General features: G+C 46.2%; 1 protein-coding gene across 3 annotated transcripts; it reads left to right on the forward strand.

Moving 5' to 3' along the window:
* Positions 1-248: 248 nt before the first annotated feature.
* Positions 249-18,472, forward strand: SLC39A1 (solute carrier family 39 member 1). 3 transcript variants are annotated; one of them, XM_054994949.1, is made up of 4 exons: positions 249-330; positions 10,489-10,896; positions 12,415-12,545; positions 13,661-18,472. In XM_054994949.1, the coding sequence occupies exons 2-4, from the start codon at positions 10,698-10,700 to the stop codon at positions 14,363-14,365; spliced, it is 1,035 nt and encodes a 344-aa protein (XP_054850924.1). In that variant the 5' UTR covers positions 249-330; positions 10,489-10,697; the 3' UTR covers positions 14,366-18,472. The 3 variants fall into 3 exon arrangements, with proteins under 3 accessions (XP_054850924.1, XP_054850941.1, XP_054850932.1); XM_054994966.1 differs by lacking the exon at positions 249-330 and adding an exon at positions 337-531; XM_054994957.1 differs by lacking the exon at positions 249-330 and adding an exon at positions 6,577-6,770.
* Positions 18,473-19,706: the final 1,234 nt, after the last annotated feature.

A 19,706-nucleotide genomic window follows, 5' to 3' on the forward strand; every position in this document is an offset into this window, starting at 1 on the left:
CTGCGAATCATCCTTTCTCCCCGCCCCCTTCCCTGTGCAAGGCTTCCATTGGTTGAGAAAGAGAGGGCGGCTCTCTTCCTCTTCCCCCCTCCCTCCCCTTTCGAACGTTCGGACCCTAAGTGGCGTCGCCGGGGGCTCCCATTGGCTGAGCGTGGGTGCCGCTTTCGTCATGCTTTTAGGTCCCGCCTTTCCGAACATTCTCAGGCTCTGTCGCCGAGGCCGCGGCGGCTCCTATTGGCTGGGCGGCCGCGCTGGCTCCCTTTCATGTCCCTCCTTTTGGAACGTTCAGACACCAGCCTTGAGTTGGAAACAGTGTAGCGAGGGCGGAAGGTGAGTTCTTTGGTGGGGATCTCCAAGGCCTGGAAGGCTGGATCGGGGTCGAGGCTCCGGTGGCTGGGCTGAGATGGGGACGTGGCATGGCGCTCGGGCGGGGCAACCGGATTCCTCCCCCGCTGCCCTTTGAAAAGGTTGCCAGCTTCCAGGTGGGGCCTGGAGATCTCCCGGAATTACAACTGATTCCAGCCGACAGAGGTCAGTTCCCCTGAAGAAAATGGCTGCTTTGGAGGGTGAACTCTATGGCTTTATAACGTGCGGAGGAGGCCCTTCCCCTCCCCAAACCTAGCTCCCCCAGGCTGCACCCCTAGATCTCCAGGAATTTCCCAACCTGGAGATGGCAACCCATGCCCTTCCATAGCAAAAAAATGGGCGATCAAACTGTGAAGGAAAGAGCTCCCGGGATGATCAAGGCTTTAGAGCATCTTTCCAAAGACAAAAAAGGTTGAAGCATTTGGACTTTTAAAAAGGTTTATGGGGAAACTGCCCCCCCCCACAGTTAACTTGTGGAACTTGCTGCCACAAGATGTGATGTTTAGGTGGCTTGTTAAAGGGAATTCACGAAAAAGGAGGGGTCTGTCGAGATTGGTTAGGACGGCTGGATCCTCCATGTTTAGAAGCAGTGTACCTCTTAATAATGGGTAGTGGCGGTAACAATGGGGGGCAGCTAACTGTACCCCACCTTATGAGTCTTCGAAGGCCTCAGCTGCTATGGGAAAGAGAATGCCTGGATTATCTGGGCCTCCGGCATGGCACCGTGTGGCTCTTGTAATCTCAAGAGTGTTCCTGGAACTGGGAGGCAGCTCAGATTAAATCGACGGGTGGTACATCCAGAATGGATGAAAGGAAGCTCAGTTTTCATGCAGCACAGAGTTTAGCTTATGGAACTCACTGCCACAGTAGCAGGCTGCGACTTTCAAAAAGCGTTATGCAAGGGGGGGGGGGCTCTTGATGGTTGGTAATTAGAATAACCAAGTCTGTACCTATGAATACCACTTGTGCCAGGGGAAGGTAGAAGACAAAGCACCAGAGGAGATCTGGTTACCTTCAGGGCCTGGCCGGGGGTGGGGTGGGGGGAGGCTCTTAGAAGCGCCCGCCTGGCTCCTTTGGGTGCTTTGTTGTGGAAGGAAATCCCTCAAAGGAATACGAAGGAGAACCCCTTTTTTGGAAACTACTTTGGAGAAATCCCATTTAGGGCCTTACCTTCTGACTGGAAGTAGTAGCCCATTGTGTTAAAAGGGACAGTCTCTAAGATAAATATACAGAGGGTTGTGAGCCTTGAAATAACTCTTCAAAATACCAAGATTTGTTTGGAAAAGAGGAGCCCCCCACCCCAAAATCATGCTGCATGAATAAGTTAGGTATTATTTTGCATTTGTTGACAATCAGTGTGATGTAAGTGTTAGGGAGTTGGGGAAGTCCTTGGGGAAATCCAGGATCCAGGCCCAGGCTTGGCTATGAAACTTACTATTTACAGCAATTATACCCTGCCTTTCTGCTCTCATCAGGGCCGCTAGGCAGCCCTGGCTGTTGCTGTGTCTTGGCTGAGCCTACCGTGCAAGGTTGTGGTTGCAGTTTACGCTTGGGTTTCGCACGCAGCTCCATGGAGGAAGATTTGCCCAGAGTAGCTCGCTAATCGACAAAGAGAATCTAAGACACAGTGTGGTGGTTTCAAAGCAGTTGGGGAATCCCAAAGCAAGACATCTCAGTGTTACTCCGAGTGAGTGACGGCTGTTTGTCTATAGGGGACAAGGTTAAGGGTTTCATATGGGGGTATTAAAGTTGCTGTTTGGAGACCCTGAGAGTTCAAGCCAGTCAGTCTCTGTGGCCCTGCCTGCCCCTTTGTCTGCAGAGCCGAACTCAGCTCTGTTCCTTGGTCACACTCGTGTCGGTGACTTCTGTAGAAAAGGGAGGTGGCCTGACTTTTGCCCCTTCTATGAATGAGCAGAAGTTGGGTCAGATATAAAACGAGCCATACTGGGTAGTCCTGTGTTGTCTAATGTCAGTCCTAGAGTTGCTTATGCTCTGTTTCAGCATTTCTTCAACTTTGTATTGGATTTTTGCTCATATTACGTCTTTGTAAACGTGCAGTTATTTGTCTTATGGCATTGTTTATTGAAATGCCCTTGATACTGACTGTGCTAATCTCACTCTATGTAATCCTCCTTGAGTCTCGGTGAGAAAGGTGGACTATAAATGACATAAAGGAATGAATGAAATAATCCAAGAGGTTGTTGGTTGCTCTTGGTTATGAGTTAGGTATGCGGAGCCTCCTCTCCCCCAGAATTGTTATATATTTACGATGTAGATGTTCTATAGTTACACGTGGATATTGCATTCCCACTTTGAGTCTTTTTCTGTAACTAGTGAAGGGTATTGCGAGGGTTCCCTTCTCCAGAATATATATCAAGGAATCTATAAAGACTCATACAGATGCCAATGGGACCTTAGAAAGCTTTTTAAAAGCAAATTCGCAGAGATGATGGCTATCACAATGAAATTTGCCGCCCTGAGAAATTTGGGCTGGAAGATGGAGAATCGAAACCACTTTTTAAAAAAGCTAATTTGGTGCAAGGGTAGGGTGCCTCTGTACATGGAGGCTCTGTTTTTAACCTATGGCGACCAAGACATGGATAAAACTTGTCATAGAATCATAGAGTTGGAAGGGGCCATACAGACCATCTAGTCCAACCCCATGCCCAGTGCAGGGAGTTGTCCTGCACTGCGGATGTATTGTGAGTGTCCTGTTTTGGAGAGGGGACTCTTGGACTGGTTCACTTGTTTTCCAGCCTTGGTCAGAAAGAAAATATAAATAAAAATGGATGCAAGCAGTCAGGGTGATGTTGCCTTTGACTGGTGGCTTTGTTCTTGTGGTGGGGAGTTCCACGGGGCTTGGTCAGAAAGAAAATATAAATAAAAATGGATGCAAGCAGTCAGGGTGATGTTGCCTTTGACTGGTGGCTTTGTTCTTGTGGCGGGGAGTTCCACGGGGCTTGGCGTGGTCCTCTCTTTTGAGTACGAAACTCTTTGGATTGCTTGTTTGAAGCTCCAGGTTGGTTCCGTTGTCACTGTTACTGCCCAGATGGCATCTCCCGTGCCCCCAGATGTTACCCAGGAGGCCCCCACCCTTGGTTTCATGTCCTCTGATGTATTAGCAAAGGGGAAATAATCACCAGGGTCTCTTCCCCATTTTGGAAAGCTATCCTCTGCCATTAAAGAGAACTTTAAAACTAGTCACACGTATAGGAGAAATAAAATGCCAACCAAACCAAGGAGAGAGCGCCTTAAGTCACTTATTGACAGGGGCCAGTTTTGTAGTTACTTTAACTCTACCTGGTTGATACCAGTGAATGCCGCACTCCCCCTCCCAGGGCAGTAAACTAATCAGTTGCACCTGGAATGAAAGCAAGTATCCTGCCTTGCACAGAGAAGGCAGGGCGTTAACTAGGTTCAGTTTCTACTACCACTCAAGCTAGCCCGTGGTCTTTTCCTTTTAATTCAGTCAAGTTTCCCACACACTCTGCCAGCTTTTTGGGACCCCTTTGACGTTCTCCCCCCCCCCCCCCCAAACCTCTGGATTTTCATTCCCAAATTGAAACCCCAGTGGTCCAACAGACAAAAAAAGTATATAAAGGTCTCATTCACCCACTCTTGGGACTCAGGTCCAGAGGAGTTAGTTGTATTAGTCTGTAGTTGAAAAATAGTAAAGAGTCCAGTTGCACCTTTAAGACTAACCAGCTTGATTGTAGCATAAGCTTTCGAGAACCACAGCTCTCTTCATCAGATGCCTCTGACAAAGAGAGTTGTGGTTCTCGAAAGCTTATGCTACAATCAAGCTGGTTAGTCTTAAAGGTGCTACTGGACTCTTTACTATCTTGGGACTCAAACATCAACTTGGAAGTAGGCAAGAATATGATCTCATCCAAGGACTGTTCCCCCCACCCGCCTCACTTCAAGGAATCCTAGAACATGAGCACCCTCTTCTTTTCTTGACAGACAGACAAAGGATATTTACGTTCTTCTTTTTATCCCCCCTCCAGGCAGCAACAATCCTTCCCCCACCCAAGAATATTTTTACATAGGACTAGATTGTATACTTGATTCCTCTGAGTCTATATAACATTTCGGGGTAGCAGTTGCTGAATTTTGAATCAGTTCCGTATGTCCCACGCAAACCGTGGACCAATGTGTCCCTAGCCCAGGTAAGGAATACACAGAGAAATCCTGTGAAGGGAATAACTGAAAAGAATATTTATTAATAAACAAGAAAAGAGTTGGATACAGAGAGTAAAGGCCCTCAGAAGGCAAACAGCTCTTCGAGGGTCTAGGCTTTTGACCTAGGGTCTTATACCTTTCATGACATAGGCAAAAAATTATACAAAAAAGGCATTATTGGTCAAACAGGTAAGGTACATATGATCTGGCAAAGCTCCATTGGGTAATTACAACTTTTGGGTTGTCCTTCCACAAATTTTGTTTATAATGGGGATAACAATAACATTGTCAACCGCTCTGAGTGGGCATTAAGTTGTCCTGAAGGGCTGTATATAAACTGAATCAAAAAGAGTCCAGTAGCACCTTTAAGACTAACCAACTTTATTGTAGCATAAGCTTTCGAGAATCACAGTTCTCTTCGTCAGATGCATGGAGGGCAAGAAGAAACTGATCAGATATAGAGGAGGAGTTTCTTCTTGCCCTCCATGCATCTGACTAAGAGAACTGTGATTCTCGAAAGCTTATGCTACAATAACAAAAAGAGTCCAGTAGCACCTTTAAGTCTAACCAATTTTATTGTAGCATAAGCTTTCAAGAATCACAGTTCTCTTCGTCAGATGCATGGAGGACAAAAAGAAACTGGTCAGATATAGAGGAGGAGAGGGGAGGGCGGAGTCTTAAAGGTGCTACTGGACTCTTTTTGATTTTGCTACTACAGACTAACACGGCTGACTCCTCTGGATCTATAAATTGAATGTTATTATTTTAAAGAACACACAGTTCTTCCTTTTGCACCTTCTACCACAATAAAAGTAACAATTCAGCGGGATATGTGCCATCTTCAAGGCCAGTGTTTTATCTGTTCTGATCCTCTTGCATATGTTAACTAAAACATGGTCCCATTGTAAATCTGACTATATGCTGATGGAGGGGACATTCTATGACCTTTTCTTGAATGGAGGTGTTAGATATCACTTCTACAACCAAAGGTACCCCATTTCTGACAGGATATGCATAAACTATTGGCCCAGGGCCTTTAAGTCAAGCTTGTTATCTCCTATGCCTGTTGCTGCTCTGGGGCCTATTATCTTATCAATTGACACTTTCCAGGCACTTAACAGAGCAGTTACATTCCTCAAGTTAGTTTTTCCAGCCAAGCCAAACGGGAAGGCAAAAAGGCTTAAACTAAAGGGGACTTATATCGGCCACTGAAACAGGAATAAAACTTATACTTACTAGTTAGTTTCTAAATACAATCTAGATTTTGGCTAAATCTATTTGATTGTACGATATTGTGTGCATCTCTCAGACGTGGGTCACTAGGCTTTTATATTAAGATGTAGCCGAAGCTGTTATGTCCCACACATCTCTCCGTTTTCCTTCACGTTGACCTAGGATGTGGCTGGGGATCTCCTGGAATTACAACTGATCTGCAGGCCAGAGATCAGTTTCTCTGGAGAAAACGGGTGCTTTGGAGGGTAGACTCTATGGCATTATACCCCATCGAGGCCCCTCCTCTCCCCAAACTCCACTCTTTCCAGGCTCCACCCCCCAAATCTCCAGGGATTTCCCAACCTGGATCTGGCAACCCTAAAGCTGACTGTATTCTTTAAATGTTCTTTACTTCCTTTTGTCTCCAGCAGTAGGGTACCAGGTTTGATCCATGAACACACAGGCTTAAAAGAAGCACAAGCTGCTTTAGGTGCACATAGGGAAGGCTGTACCTGTGTACCAGGAGCCGTTTGTGCACCACGGCTGTTCAGTTTCATTAAGGAGCAGTGGTAAACGGAGAGCAGAGGTTTGTCCCAAGTGAATGCATTTTGCTGGTGCAGATTTAAATCTTTCCTCCTCCTTGGCCTTGTGACTCTGAGCGGTATAATAATAGTACATTCAGTAATCTAGTGTTGCCTGGAAATTACGAAAGCGTTTCTTTTTTTAAATGGCTTTCTCGTCTCAACTTCCTCTTTACGGCTGTGGTTGGTGCTCCCTGCGACCACCCCAGGGAGGTCAGAAATCACTCTCAACCCAGCCAACTTGCCACTAAGCTATCTTTTAGAGGCCCCTGCTCCCACCCCTGGACTTTTAACCTCCTTGGAAACAACAGGGAAGGCACGACCCAATTCCAGGCACCTCTACTCAGAAGTAAGTTCCATTGGCTTCCTGGTAGAAGTGAGGAAGCTCACACCCCTGCTTTGGATTGGGCTCGGAGGACAATGGAGTTGGTAAGTTTGCTTGCCCGGCTTGTTCCCTCCCCTTGAGGGTGGGGTGGGATTCGGGAGAGGGGAGGAAACATTCCTGGAATCTGTTTGGTGACTCACTTGCTAGTTACATAGTCAAGAAAATTGTCAGGATGTGGGTCGTAAGTTGCGCTCCGTAGCCTGGAGCAAAAAAAGCGACAGGCCAAAAGAGACCCCCCCCCCACCTCTTCTTACTCAGCTTGCAAAGAGGGGAAGGGGGCAGAATCCTTTTTCCTGGAATATCCCCTTTTCCTGTAGCTAGTAGGATAAGATAAGGGTAATGCAAGATAAGATATTTCTAAATAAATAGGGCAGTGCCAAAGATGGCACGTAGCCGGATTGATCCAAAGCAAAATCCTGGAACAAAAAACATGTTTTTTGAGAGGAGCGTTCTGCTGTGGCAGTTCTTCGCGACCACAGTTTAACATATTCTTATTTTTAAAAATCCTTCCCTTTCACCCAGGAGCTTAGGATCGCCTATGCAGTTCCCCCTTCCTCTATGTTTGTCTATTTGCTTCATTTATACTCTGCCTTTCTCCCCAATGGCCTACGTTGCTGTCCTCGCCTCTATTTTATCTTCACAACAACCCTGTCAGGTAGGTTAGTCTGAGAGTGTACAAAGACAAAAGGGGAACAAGTCAGGAACCAAAAGGTTGAGCAACAAGGACGTAGAATAAAATAAATGTAACAATTTATTGCACAGTGCACAGATTCATACGACTAAAAACACCATCGATGAAATACCTTTAAAAACTCAGAACATGGTATATACCAATCACCAGGGCTTTTTTTCTGGGAAAAGTGGTGGTGGAACGCAGGACCACACAATGACGTCACTTTGGGTCAGCTGGAACTTTAAAGTTTAAATCACCCTTGGCGAAATGGTCACATGGCCGGTGGCCCCGCCCCCTGATCTCCAGACAGAGGGGAGTTTAGATTGCCCTCCGCGCCGCTGAGTAGTGTGGAGGGCAATCTCAACTCCCCTCTGTCTGGAGATCAGGGGGCAGGGCCACCGGCCATGTGACCGTTTTCAAGAGGTGCCGGAACTCCGTCCCACCGCGTTCCAGCTGAAAAAAAGCCCTGTTGATCACAATATGTTTATTCATACGTATTGACCAAAAACGTTTCGGCCCTGGGGGGCGATCTTCAGTGGTTAAAAATTATTTTCATGCACATATAAAACTACAATTTTATCAGTATAAAAATGTTGCCTTTTCAGGCAAGGCAGGTTGTATATGAATCCTGAAATCAATAAAAATACTGATGTAAGTAAATTATAATATACTGACTTGTCCCAAAAGTCGGTTTGCATAAAATCTTTAGAAGAATGGCAGCTACTTAAATTATATGGGTGTGAAAATAATTTTTGACCACTGAAGAAGGTACCCGGGGCTGAAATGCATTTGGCCTTTTGGTCAATATGTATGTGTAAACATACTGTGATTTGTTGTGATTGGTGTATACCATGTTCTGAGGGTGTTTTAAATAACTTTTTATTTCTGAATTTTTAACAATAATACAACAATAACAGGATTCCAAACATGAATCCCATATACATGAATTAGATAGTTACATAACCATCTAAACTTCTTTTACGTAACAAATGATTGTGTGTGTATGTAGAGTGCCATCAAGTCAAAGCTGACAAGGTTACCATTGTTGGGGTTTCCATGGCAAGAGACTAACAGAGGTGGTTTGCCATTGCCTGCCTCTGCAACACTGGTCTTCATTGGAGGTCTCCCATCCAATTACTAACCAAGGCCGACCCTGCTTAGCTTATGAGATCTGAGAAGATCAAGTACACCTGGTCTATCTAGGTCAGGGTTAAGCAATGATTAAAATGTGGAATTTGCTGCCAGAAGATGGCTACAGGCATAGAAGAGTTTAAAAGGGAGATTCATAGACAATGATAAAAGGTAGAGATTTATGGAGAAGACCATGAATGGCTGCTACCCATGGTGACTAAAGAGAACCTCCATATCCAGAGGCAGTCTGTCTCTAAATTCCAGTGCTAGGAGGTAGCATCGGGGAAGGTCTTATCATCTTACACATTCTAGCATATTAATTATGGGACAAATTAGTCTCCTTTGAATGAGAGACATATGCAAGGATATATGCCTACAGTATACACAGAAGTTATTCTGCAATGTATAATAATAATAATAATAATAATAATAATAATAATAATGCCTTTCTCATTAGGACTCAAGGTAGATTACTGGTATGATAAAGTGTCACTCGGTAAACAGATTACAGAATATGATGTCAATTGTTGTCTTGTATATTAATCGTCATGCTACACATTTTGAGTAAAACCTTGCCTTTAAAAGCATTTCACTTATTCCAAAAGAGAGAGTAGTTTAGAGGAGTTTCTTTTTCCGCAGAGATCGCCAAAATATCCACTTTTTCCCCTGGAAAAAGTCTTTGCAGTGTGTGAGTGGTTTTCTCCTGGATTTTCTACTTCCTCCTGGCCTTCACATTTCCGAAACTCTCAGTGAAATCCTAAACAGAGTTACTCCGGTCTAAGCCCATTGATTTCAGTGAGTTTAGACAGGCGTAATTCTTCTTAGGATTGCACTGTCCAACCCTATCTGGCGTTATCTCTGTTATGTTCCTTGTTTGTGTGAATAAAAGTGTTTGTTCTTTAAAATTTGCTCATGAACCTGCATTATCAGTGTGTGCTTGAACTGGCTACTGCCGGGATTTTTTTTTTTATCCAGTTTCTTTCTCAATTATTTTATCAGCTTTACGGCACTCTTGAGTTCTGGGGCTGCTGTTTTTAGTTAGCTTGGGGGTGGCTTTTAAGAATGGCTGCTACGCATTTTATTTAACATGTCCGCTGTCTTGAGACTCTGACCTGTGAGGTGGTAGAAAAGTTGTTTCAATTGAGGGATCGTGCCCAAATCTGTCTGGAAAAGGCAGCTTCTGTTTTCAGGCTTGAAGAGGGGAGAGACAGACAGACATGATGCTAGATTGAGTAAAAGAAGGAGATGACTCTCTGCCCCAAGGAGCTTACAAAAGAAGGAAAGAAGAAACCGAGAGGGACAAAAGGTGGCTTTTGTTGTCCACTGAATCCAGTTACTGCTACAAACCCTCTTTATAAATTCTTGTAAAGCAATACCACAGGATAGGGGCATTGCTGGACCCAAGAGGACCCACGAGCTTGCTAGCATGTGACATCAGGGTCATTTAACACGAAGAGGAGGGGCCAGAATTATGGGCGACAGACTAAGAGGGTTGGGGTCCGAAAACCCTGGCTGAGCTCTGGGAGGTATACTGCACTGAGGAGCATGCCGAAGCTCAGAGCTGTGTATGAATCCTCTTCTGTTGAGAGATCTTGTCTCACCGTCCCAACTGCTGCTCTCAGTGTACATGCAAAGGAGGTACATGCAGGAGCTGTAATAGAACCCCTGAGCTTTACACATGTGCGCTAGGAGTGGGTCCTTCAAAAAAAATGGCAGTTCAGTAGGGCTCATGATCCCCAAGGTTGGCCTCTGCAACCCACTTGAGGGTCCTGGGAGACTACAAGAGGCTGACCTGGGGGACAAACAAACTGTGCAGCATGCTGCAACTTCTTAGAATTCCTCATGCAAGGTTCTGTCCAGGACTGCTGGTGCGTCTGAGAATGCCTTCCCTCCCTGCCTCTGCTCACCCAGCACTTTGGTTCCACTTCCTACCCTCTTTCTGTTGTTTCCTCCTCTAGGTTGAGTTCTGCTGGACACCTGTCTCTTGGCTGGGGAATTGGGAATGAAGCAGACGGCAATGGCGTGTGCTGCTTGAAGGTGCCTTCCCTGGACAGAGTCCTGTGCTGACGCCGTGGCGTGTCATAGCCAAAAAGGTCACTGCGGTTAAGAAAAAGAGGGCAAGCCTTTGGGGTTTATTGAGGAGGGTCTGAAACCTCTCTCTAGAGCAATGGCTGAGCAGGTGGAACCGAAATCCGAGCTGGACCAGATGGTGTGGCAGCCATACGCCCGGACGACGGCGCTCCATTCCCAGCTGGGCTTGGAGGTGAAACTGGGTTCGCTGGTGCTATTGCTGATGGTGACGCTTCTTTGTGGGTTCTTGCCTATGTGGGTCTTCCATCGGCCAGGAACCACAACCAGCTCATCAGGTAAGGATAGCTCAGCTGCTCCTTCTTCCGTAACAAGCCCTGGTGTTTGTTTACTTCATTTATGCCTTTCTGTCCTCCCCAAAATGGCTTATTTTGGTGTAGTGAGCCAGTTTGGTGTAGTGGTTAAGAGCGTGGGACTATAATCTGGAGAACCGGGTATGAGTCCCTACTCCTCCCCTTGAAGGCAGCTGGGTGACCTTGGGTCAGTCACAGCTCTCTCAGGTCTCTCTCAGGTCTCTCTCAGCCCCACCTACCTCACAGGGCGTTTGTTGTTGTGGGGATAATAACAAACTTTGTAAACTGCTCTGGGTGGGTATTAAGTTGGTATATAAATCGAATGTTGTTGTTGTTATTATGTTGTTCTTCATTTTATCATCACAACAACCTTATGAGGTAAGTCTGGCGGAGAGGGTGACTGGCCCAAGGTCACACAACTGGCTTCCCTGACAGAGTGGGGATTCAAACCTCCCAGATCCTAGTCTAACACTAACTACTACACTACGCTGGCTCTGTTGTTTGGGAATGTCCTACATTGGACGTTCCCAGAGGTTTTGTTCCACCACTCCCTCCTCCAGAGATGTTCAGTCTCAGAGACAAAATTCCTTAAGCCTCTAAGCCCTCCCACCCCCCATCTCCTTATTTGTTCCATTTAAATACCACTTCTTTAAGTTTGTGTGACAAAAAATTTGGGTTTTAGCCCAAACACTTGAAATGGCAATAGCACCCCCTGCTGGCTGTTGTGCAGTCGGTTCTTCAAATGTGCTTCAAGGCACATTGATGTTTCCCAACGAACTGTAAAGCGAGGTTGAATTAAATTACAGAAACTGCATTATTATTATTATTTATGTCATTTATAGTCTGCCTTTCTCACTGAGACTCAAGGTGGATTACACAGTGTGAGATTAGTACAGTCAATATCAAGGACATTTCCATAAAGAGTGCCATAGGGTGAATAAACGCAAGCTTACAAAGACGTAGCATTAGCTAGAATCCAATACAGAGTGGAAGAAATGCTGAAACAGAACACAAGCAATTCTAGGACTGACATTAAACAACATGAAGCACAGGTAGCTCAGAGGAGCACATATTTAAGACGACAGATAATGCGTAAGGCAACACAGAGGTGAAGTCTGTGGTCCCTGACTCATTAGCGAAGCATCTGATTCGTCTGGGAGTTTGTAGCCAAAGAGAGCATGCAGAGGTAGAGTGAGTCAGCTTCACGTCGGGATGAATATTTTGGATTGAATCTACCCTTTTTCCTAGTAGCCTTCTCCAGCCTACGGAGTCTTTCTCCAGTTTAAGTGTTTCTTCCCTCAATGGAAAAGCCCCTTAATTTGGAGGGTCTCCTTAGATTGGAGAAGAGCTTCAGACTTGAGCTGACAGGAAAGGTGGAGTATAAATATTTTAATAAATGAATACATTTTGCTCAGTGTAGGAGTAGGACAGGGGTAGAATCCCCTTCAGTTTCCCCCCTGCCCCATCCTTCTCTTGTTCATATCCTTCTTTCTCTCCCGGCAGCGACTCGGAATAAAGTATTAAGTCTGGTGAGCTGTTTTGCCGGCGGCGTCTTCCTGGCTACCTGTCTCCTGGATTTGATTCCCGATTACCTCAGCAGCATCAACGAGGCCCTGGCTAATTTGGGAATCACGGTGAGAGCGGGGCTGGGGCAGGGAATCGCCATGTCTGGCCTTTTGGGCTATGACATGCCACGGCCTCAGCGCAGGAGTCTGTCCAGTTCCAGAAAGCGGGAAAAATGAAAACCGCACAACACGCAGCGCTAGCGGTAGAGTCCACACCCCAAAATGTTCCCCTGCAGTCGCAATAAAGATGTAGAGGAGTTAGCCACGTTAGTCTGTAGCACCTTTAAGACTAACCAACTTTACCGTAGCATAAGCTTTTGAGAACCACAGTTGCATCTTATGATGGGAGACCCCTTCTGCCTTACCTTTTCCCTGAACATGGAAACAAGAAGCTATAGTTGCATGCTGCCCCACTTATAGAGCCCTTTGCCAGGTCTGCTGCTGTTCTGGAGCCCTTTGCCAGATCTCGGTCTCTGAGCCACAAATTCAGGGCTCATTGTGTTCTCTATCCGATCAGATGTCTCCTTATGACAACTTGCTCCTTTATTTAATTTTTAGAATTTTATTTGAAATAAATATAGAACATGCATAGAGCCTTATACAAAATACAGAATACTAAATTTAGGCTACAACAGAAAAAATATTTAGAATATATAGTGATAGATACATAGAAAATATAAGCAAGATATATAACACAACTAAATTTCATAATGTTACTCCTCTCCCTCGATTGGTCTGTTATACAGAAACTGCCCCCTCTATAATCCTTCTAGATAGAATATAACATATTTTTAGGGTTTTGGGGGGGTTCAACACAAGGCAAAACTTTAAATATTTTAGAAAAGAGTCCAGTAGCACCTTTAAGTCTAATCAACTTTACTGTAGCATAAGCTTTCGAGAACCACTGTTCTCTTCGTCAGATGCATCTGACGAAGAGAGCTGTGGTTCTTGAAAGCTTATGCTACAGTAAAGTTGGTTAGTCTTAAAGGTGCTACTGGACAATAAAGATGGTGATTGATCAAGGAGAGATACACAAATGGAGAAATCGGGATGATGGGGAAGGTTCTGGGACGCTCCCAGTGACCACAGAAGTGGAGCTGTGCTTGGTCTATGTGGACCATAGGCTGTTTGGAGGCACTCCCAAGTTCCCTTCTGCTGAAACTCCTCTTCTTTCCTTCCCACAGCTCTTCTTCCCCCTACAAGAGTTTATCCTGGCCATGGGGTTTTTCCTGGTTCTTATCATGGAGCAGATTGTCCTGGCGTACAAGGACCCGTCGGGCTCCCTGGAGGAGACGCAAGCCCTGCTTGGCTCCGCTTCGCATAACTCCGCCACCATCCAAGACCAGGGCTGGCCGGATGGACCTCTGCAGCGGCAGGTGCCCCGGGACAGCCCGATCGGGGAGCGCCCCCACCTCCACGTGGATTTCAACTCCCACTCGGCCATCCGCTGCTTCGTGCTTCTGCTGGCCCTCTCCCTGCACTCCGTCTTCGAGGGGCTGGCCGTGGGGCTGCAGGAGGAGAGCGCCCAGGCCCTGGAGATCTGTTTGGCCTTGCTGATCCACAAGGGCGCCATCGCTTTCAGCCTCAGCTTTAAGCTGCTCCAGAGCCGGCTGCGGCCCCGAGTGGTGGCTGCGTGCCTGGTTCTCTTCTCCATCATGTCCCCCTTGGGCATCGGGCTGGGCGTGGTTCTGACGGAGACCCCTGTGGCTGTGCTCCACGGCCTGTCCCGCAGCGTGCTGGAAGGGCTGGCGGCTGGCACGTTCGTCTACATCACCTTCTTGGAGATTCTGCCCCACGAGCTCAGCTCCTCTGAGCAACGGATCCTCAAAGTTATCCTCCTCCTGGCTGGGTTCGCAGTTGTCACCAGCATTCTGTTTATTAAGATCTGAGGACTAGGGGTTGGGGGACGGGAGGATCATTTCACCAGCTTGGGAAATGGGCAGGAGAGAAATAAGGAGCCATCCCCATATATCATGGGATGAGCGAAAAACCCTCTCTGTTCTAGTTAACCTGTTCCAAGAGTTCCCCGAGAGCCCCTTAAATATTTTCACCCAGAAGCAAAACTTGGACTGAACTCTCTTTCTCTCCTTTGGAGATTGCCCTGAATACGGTTTTTCTCAAAACTGCCTGACTTGATCATTTTCGATCTACCTTCAAACGGTGCCACCAGCTCCCTCATTCCAAAAGTCCAGTGAGATCGCACAACCCCGGGTCCATCTTCCCTGATGTGGCTGTGTCATGTTATCTCACTCCTGTGGGCAAAGCACAAAGCTGTTGTGTGTCTCATTCAGAACAGAAATTCGGCCAGGGTGGGTTGAATTTTGCCTGCTCTTGGCTGGCTTTAGGAATTAATCAGGGCTCAGATTTTGAAACCACCTCTGGTGGTTTCATTGGGTAAGGGGACAGGGAAAGGTAAGAGGGCTTTCTTCCTCTTTGAAATGTGATTTTTGGTGCCAAAACGCTGGGGCTGTTCCCATCTCCAGTTCTGCTTCCTTGCCTTAATCTCTTTGGGTGCCTTGAATATCTTTGTGTTGGTTTTTTGAAAGGGCTCCAACTCCCCCACCCACCACGTTGCAGGAGAGATGGGTTAAGAGAAACCATTTGGTAAAGACGCTCTTGCGGAAGTATTTTGGGACCAGTGTTCTTCCTCCCTCACCAGCTTGGTAGTTGTGTGTATGTGGGGTGGACCTCTGCCAATTTCAGTATTACGTGCCAAGCGTTCCCTCAACCCCGATCCTCGGCTTTACGTGAGCTTCTGTGAAGTTCTAAAGGGGGAATTCACACGTTCGGGTGCTCTCGTAGTGCACGGTGGCTTCTGGACCGACAGAACACGTGCCTCAGAAACGGGAGACGGTTTCACACAGGACCTGCAGCGTTGTATGCACAAGTATGAATTTAGTAATAACCCTGGTTTGTGAAAATCTGGATTCTGTCATTAACTTGCGTGATCCAGAGAGAATCCCTTGGGCATTATCTCTCATTTATGTACTTGTGCTGGACAAACTGAATTCCATTTTTTTTAAATTAGTCAATACAGAGATCTGTCACTCCAAATAGAGGTAATTCTGAGCTATATATATATTGCATTCAGAGTAGTGTACTTCACATGCTAGCAGATCCTGGAAAAATAAATCAGAAACCTGATCTCACGGGTCCTTTGTAAACAAAAATGTAATCATGGTTGGTACTAACCATGGTTAAAGACAACAAGTAGGTGTGCATGCTTTCTAGCTGGAAAGACTTGCACTGTTGAAATCATAACATAGAACACTGAGCATTTGGGATATTCCCAGGGCCGGCGTGCCCATTGAGGCCAGGTAGGCGGTGGCCTCAGGCGCAGGGTGCCAGAGGGAGCACTGGAGGAGGTGGGGGGGGGAGCGCACGCCACAGAGCTGCAGCCTCCTATCCCTCCTGCACCGCCGCCACCAGCACACGCCCCCGGCTGGGCGCAGCTGCCATGGGCAGGCATCTGCAGCAGTGCAGGCAACCGAGTGGGAGAGCTTGGAGTCCACCCGTGCACCGTCAGAGCCGCCCGCTGCAGCGATTGGGCCAGCGGTGGCGTGCGCGCTCCCGTGATGATGACGTGTGTGCCGTCATCATGTAGGCCGGAGCGCTTGCAAGCGCGCAGGGGAGTGCCTGGCCGGCCGCAAATACCATAAACCCTTGCACCGCCGCTGGATATCCCCCTGGCATTAATGCAACCATTTAACCATGGTTAAATGTTAAGCTTCCAAATGCTCAGCGTATCAAGCCATGATTTTGCCAGTGCCAGTCTTTTGAGGTGGCTGAGTTGTGTAGACCTGCCTGTCAATTTCAGATCTGTTTGTTGCCTTCAGCCTGTGTTGGCACTACCCATGGTTTGCCACATTAACCCTGGTTAAGATCCCAAGCTGTGCCATGGTTTTGATTGTGCAAGTCCTTCCTACAAGAGGGTCTGTGTAAGCAAAGTAATTTGCTTAACTGTGGTTTGTTTGGTCCAGGTCTGATGCATTAATGATGAATAATGCAAACAGCGGACTGTAAACTAAACCGTGGTTTCACATCCTGATTTGTAGCTGATCCTTAACCATGGTCCAGGTTAATGCCTTTACAACTAGGCAAAATATCATGTCTTTATCCTGCTCTTCCTCCAAGGACCTCACAAGAGTGTAAATCGTTCCCTCCTCCACTTTATAATCACAACAACCTTGTGGGGTGGGTTAAACTGCCAACATGCTGTCTACAGCCTTTAGTGTTTCCATCTTGCATGATGAATGATATTCACCAGCAGTTCATGTGTCTGAATTTCCTTTGCTTTTTTTCTTGCCTTGGTTTAAGTTCTGGATGGTTTACGGACTCATGTATTGTTCCAAGCATTGACGTAGCCCTTGCTTTGGGTAGTCAGACTTCGGAAAAGTTGCAGTTGCTGTTGTAAGAGTGGATGAAGAATAGGTGTTATTCGGCCTAAGGTACAGAGTTTTTCACTGCAAACAGAGATCAGCCCATTTCTCAAGCTGGGCATTTTGAATGCATTTTGGGTTATTTGAATCCCTGTACCTGCATTTCTTTCTCCAACCCATTTCCTGGGGTTTTTTGTGGAGTTTTTTAAGGGGTTGGGGATTTTTTTGCTGTTAGAGTTCATTGAGAGATTTTCATTTATGCGTTCCCTAGAAAATTCTCTCATCTGGAAGCTTGAAAGAAAAGCGTTTTATTATTCAGAGGCGACATCAATGTATCTTTTATTAGTGTTATTAAATAAACTTGGTGTAGCCTTTTAAGCAGCGAACCTTCAAAAGAGCTGTCTCCCAGCAGTCAAGCATAAGTTTTCTGGGCCTGTTAACAAAGGCACGGTGTCTGCCCCCATCCCATAAAAAATATTTTTGAAATTGTAGCAATAGCCCCCGCTCCCCGAGTTGTAGTAAAATATACTCATTCTCTGGGGTCTTGGAACAAGTTCAGCGCTCCCTAGCGGAGTGGGAAGTGAACGGAATGTGAGAATTTGGGGACAGCCAAAAGGAAGCGCTCCTTCACTCGCAGTAGCTTGTAGCCACTAGTTTCGGTTGACTTGAAAAGGGGATTAGACAGATCCATGGAGAAGAAGTCCGTCGACTGCTGTTGATCGCGAGGATGGAATGGAACCTTCATGTTCAAGAGCAGTGTATCTTTGAACATCAGTGGTGACAGAGGGAGGCTTTGACCTCTCAGCCCTTGCTTGTATGCCCCCTAAGGACATCTGGTTGGCCACGACAGGATCCTAAACAAGAGAGAACATTGGTCTAGAATGGTTCCTCTTTTAAGGAAGATTACTGGCGGTTCAGGGGTCATGGTTGTCTTCCAGGGAAGTTGGTCTTGATTCATTTATATCTCACTTCTCCCCCCGCTTGGGGACCCAGCGCAGCTTACGATACAAAAAAGGAGGACCAAAAAACCTGAACAGAAACAGCCAAAACAGGAGAAGCGGGGCCAAAAACCATTCACCCTCTCCAAAATAGTAGAGTTCAGTAGGGCCTTTTAAGATGAGCCAACTTGATTGTGGCGTAAGCTTTCGAGAACCACAGCTGTCTTTGTCAGATGCATCTGACGAAGAGAGCTGTGGTTCTCGAAAGCTTATGCCACGATCAAGTTGGTTCGTCTTAAAGGTGCTACCTCACTTTTTAATATTTTGCTACTACAGACTAACACGGCTAACTCCTGGATCTATCACCTGCTCCAGGAATATCTCCATGATTTGATCTTGACGCACGAGAGAGATGGGAGTTTGGGGCTAGTTTGTAGAATCATTTCTTTGCTGGTTTCTTTTGGAGCTGCCCTTTATGGCTCTCTCTGTATCTTTGCAGTGGTTTTTTAAGGGGGTTGTGATGGGGGCGTGGGCTCGGGCACTGTCGGCTGGCAGAATTTGCTGTGTGTGAAGCGTCACGTGCCCTGCTTTGGTTTCCTCACCAGCTGAAAAAACACAGATGTATCGTAGCGTGCCAAAGCTGCTAATGACATGAACCAAATAAAAGGCTTGTGCTCCATGCGGAGATCTGGTGTGCGTGTTTGTGTCCTTGCGCTCCCCCCAGTGACATGAAAATTCACTGAAATTTGCACGCAATGTCAACATCGTGTAAAGGAGAAAGGGGAAGGCTCTCTAGCTGTGAAGACAACACAACAACATTCAATTTATATACCGCCCTTCAGGACAACTTAACGCCCAGTCAGCGGTTTACAAAGTATGTTGTTACTATCTTTTCAAGGATGGAGAAATGGCTAGAATTTTTTCTTCCTCTCCAATGAGAGCCAGTTTGATTCCTCGTTCTTCTATGGATGCTTCCCTGGGTGACTTTGGGAAGGTCATGCACTCTCAGCCTAACCTACCTCACAAGGCTGTTGTGAGGGAAAAATGGAGGAGGTTAATGTACGTCACTTTGGGTCTCCAATGGGGAGAGAGATGGGGTATAAATGAAAATAAAAATAATCTAGAACTCAAGCACGTTCCATCGAACTGGGGAGCCGTGGATTTGAGACCAACAGAAAGAAACATTTATGCATAGAATTTATTATATTACATTTCTAAACCGCCCTCTCCATCAGGCGGAAGGAACTTGTGGGATTAATTTTTGCACGGTGGGGTAATAGGCGCTACCTTAGACGGTTTAAAATTGGGAAGAGGCAAATTCAGGAAGGAGATTTCAAGATATATTCAAGACATCTATATTCACTAACATGGCTAAGTGGAGCCTCCATGTTCAGAGGCAGTATACCTCTGAATGCCAGGCGCTAGGAGGCGACAGCACCAGTTTTGAGCATTTTGGAGAATCACATTAGCCGTTGGGTGGGGAGTATTTGAGCACATTACATATACAGCCAGAAACTGCTTGAGAACCCCAGTTCTAGGGCAAGGTCTCTAAAAGAGACAGTATTTCCTATTATTTTCCTCCAACAGAGAAATGGTTTTCTCTAACAGAGGAAGAAGCCCTTCTCAGAAAAAGTCATTTTCTATTGGAGGAATTCTTTCTTCCATGAAGGCTTAGCAGACGTCAGTCCTAGAATCCAACCCAGAGAGAGCAGCTCAGGGTCCACCACCTATCATAAAGGTTTGGTTTATAGAGTATTTGCATGCTAGACACAGATTTATTAGGTTTATGCAGGGGCAAGGGTGAAAATTAAGTCTCTGGCATAGATTAAGACCTCAGCAGTCCACTTTTAAAAGATTCTAGGTTCTGGAAATATAACCAAGCTAAAATGAGCACGCTTTAACTAAGTAAGAAA

The sequence above is a fragment of the Eublepharis macularius genome, chromosome 1 (assembly GCF_028583425.1).
Source record: "Eublepharis macularius isolate TG4126 chromosome 1, MPM_Emac_v1.0, whole genome shotgun sequence".
NCBI classification, from domain to species: domain Eukaryota; kingdom Metazoa; phylum Chordata; class Lepidosauria; order Squamata; family Eublepharidae; genus Eublepharis; species Eublepharis macularius.

Bases quoted from the DNA above. Each gene is read 5' to 3' on its own strand.
- SLC39A1 (XM_054994949.1), top strand. From the start codon at position 10,698: ATGGCTGAGCAGGTGGAACCGAAATCCGAGCTGGACCAGATGGTGTGG. The intron at 10,897-12,414 runs GTAAGGATAGCT...CTCTCCCGGCAG, and splicing joins AACCACAACCAGCTCATCAG to CGACTCGGAATAAAGTATTA. The intron at 12,546-13,660 runs GTGAGAGCGGGG...TCCTTCCCACAG, and splicing joins TGGCTAATTTGGGAATCACG to CTCTTCTTCCCCCTACAAGA.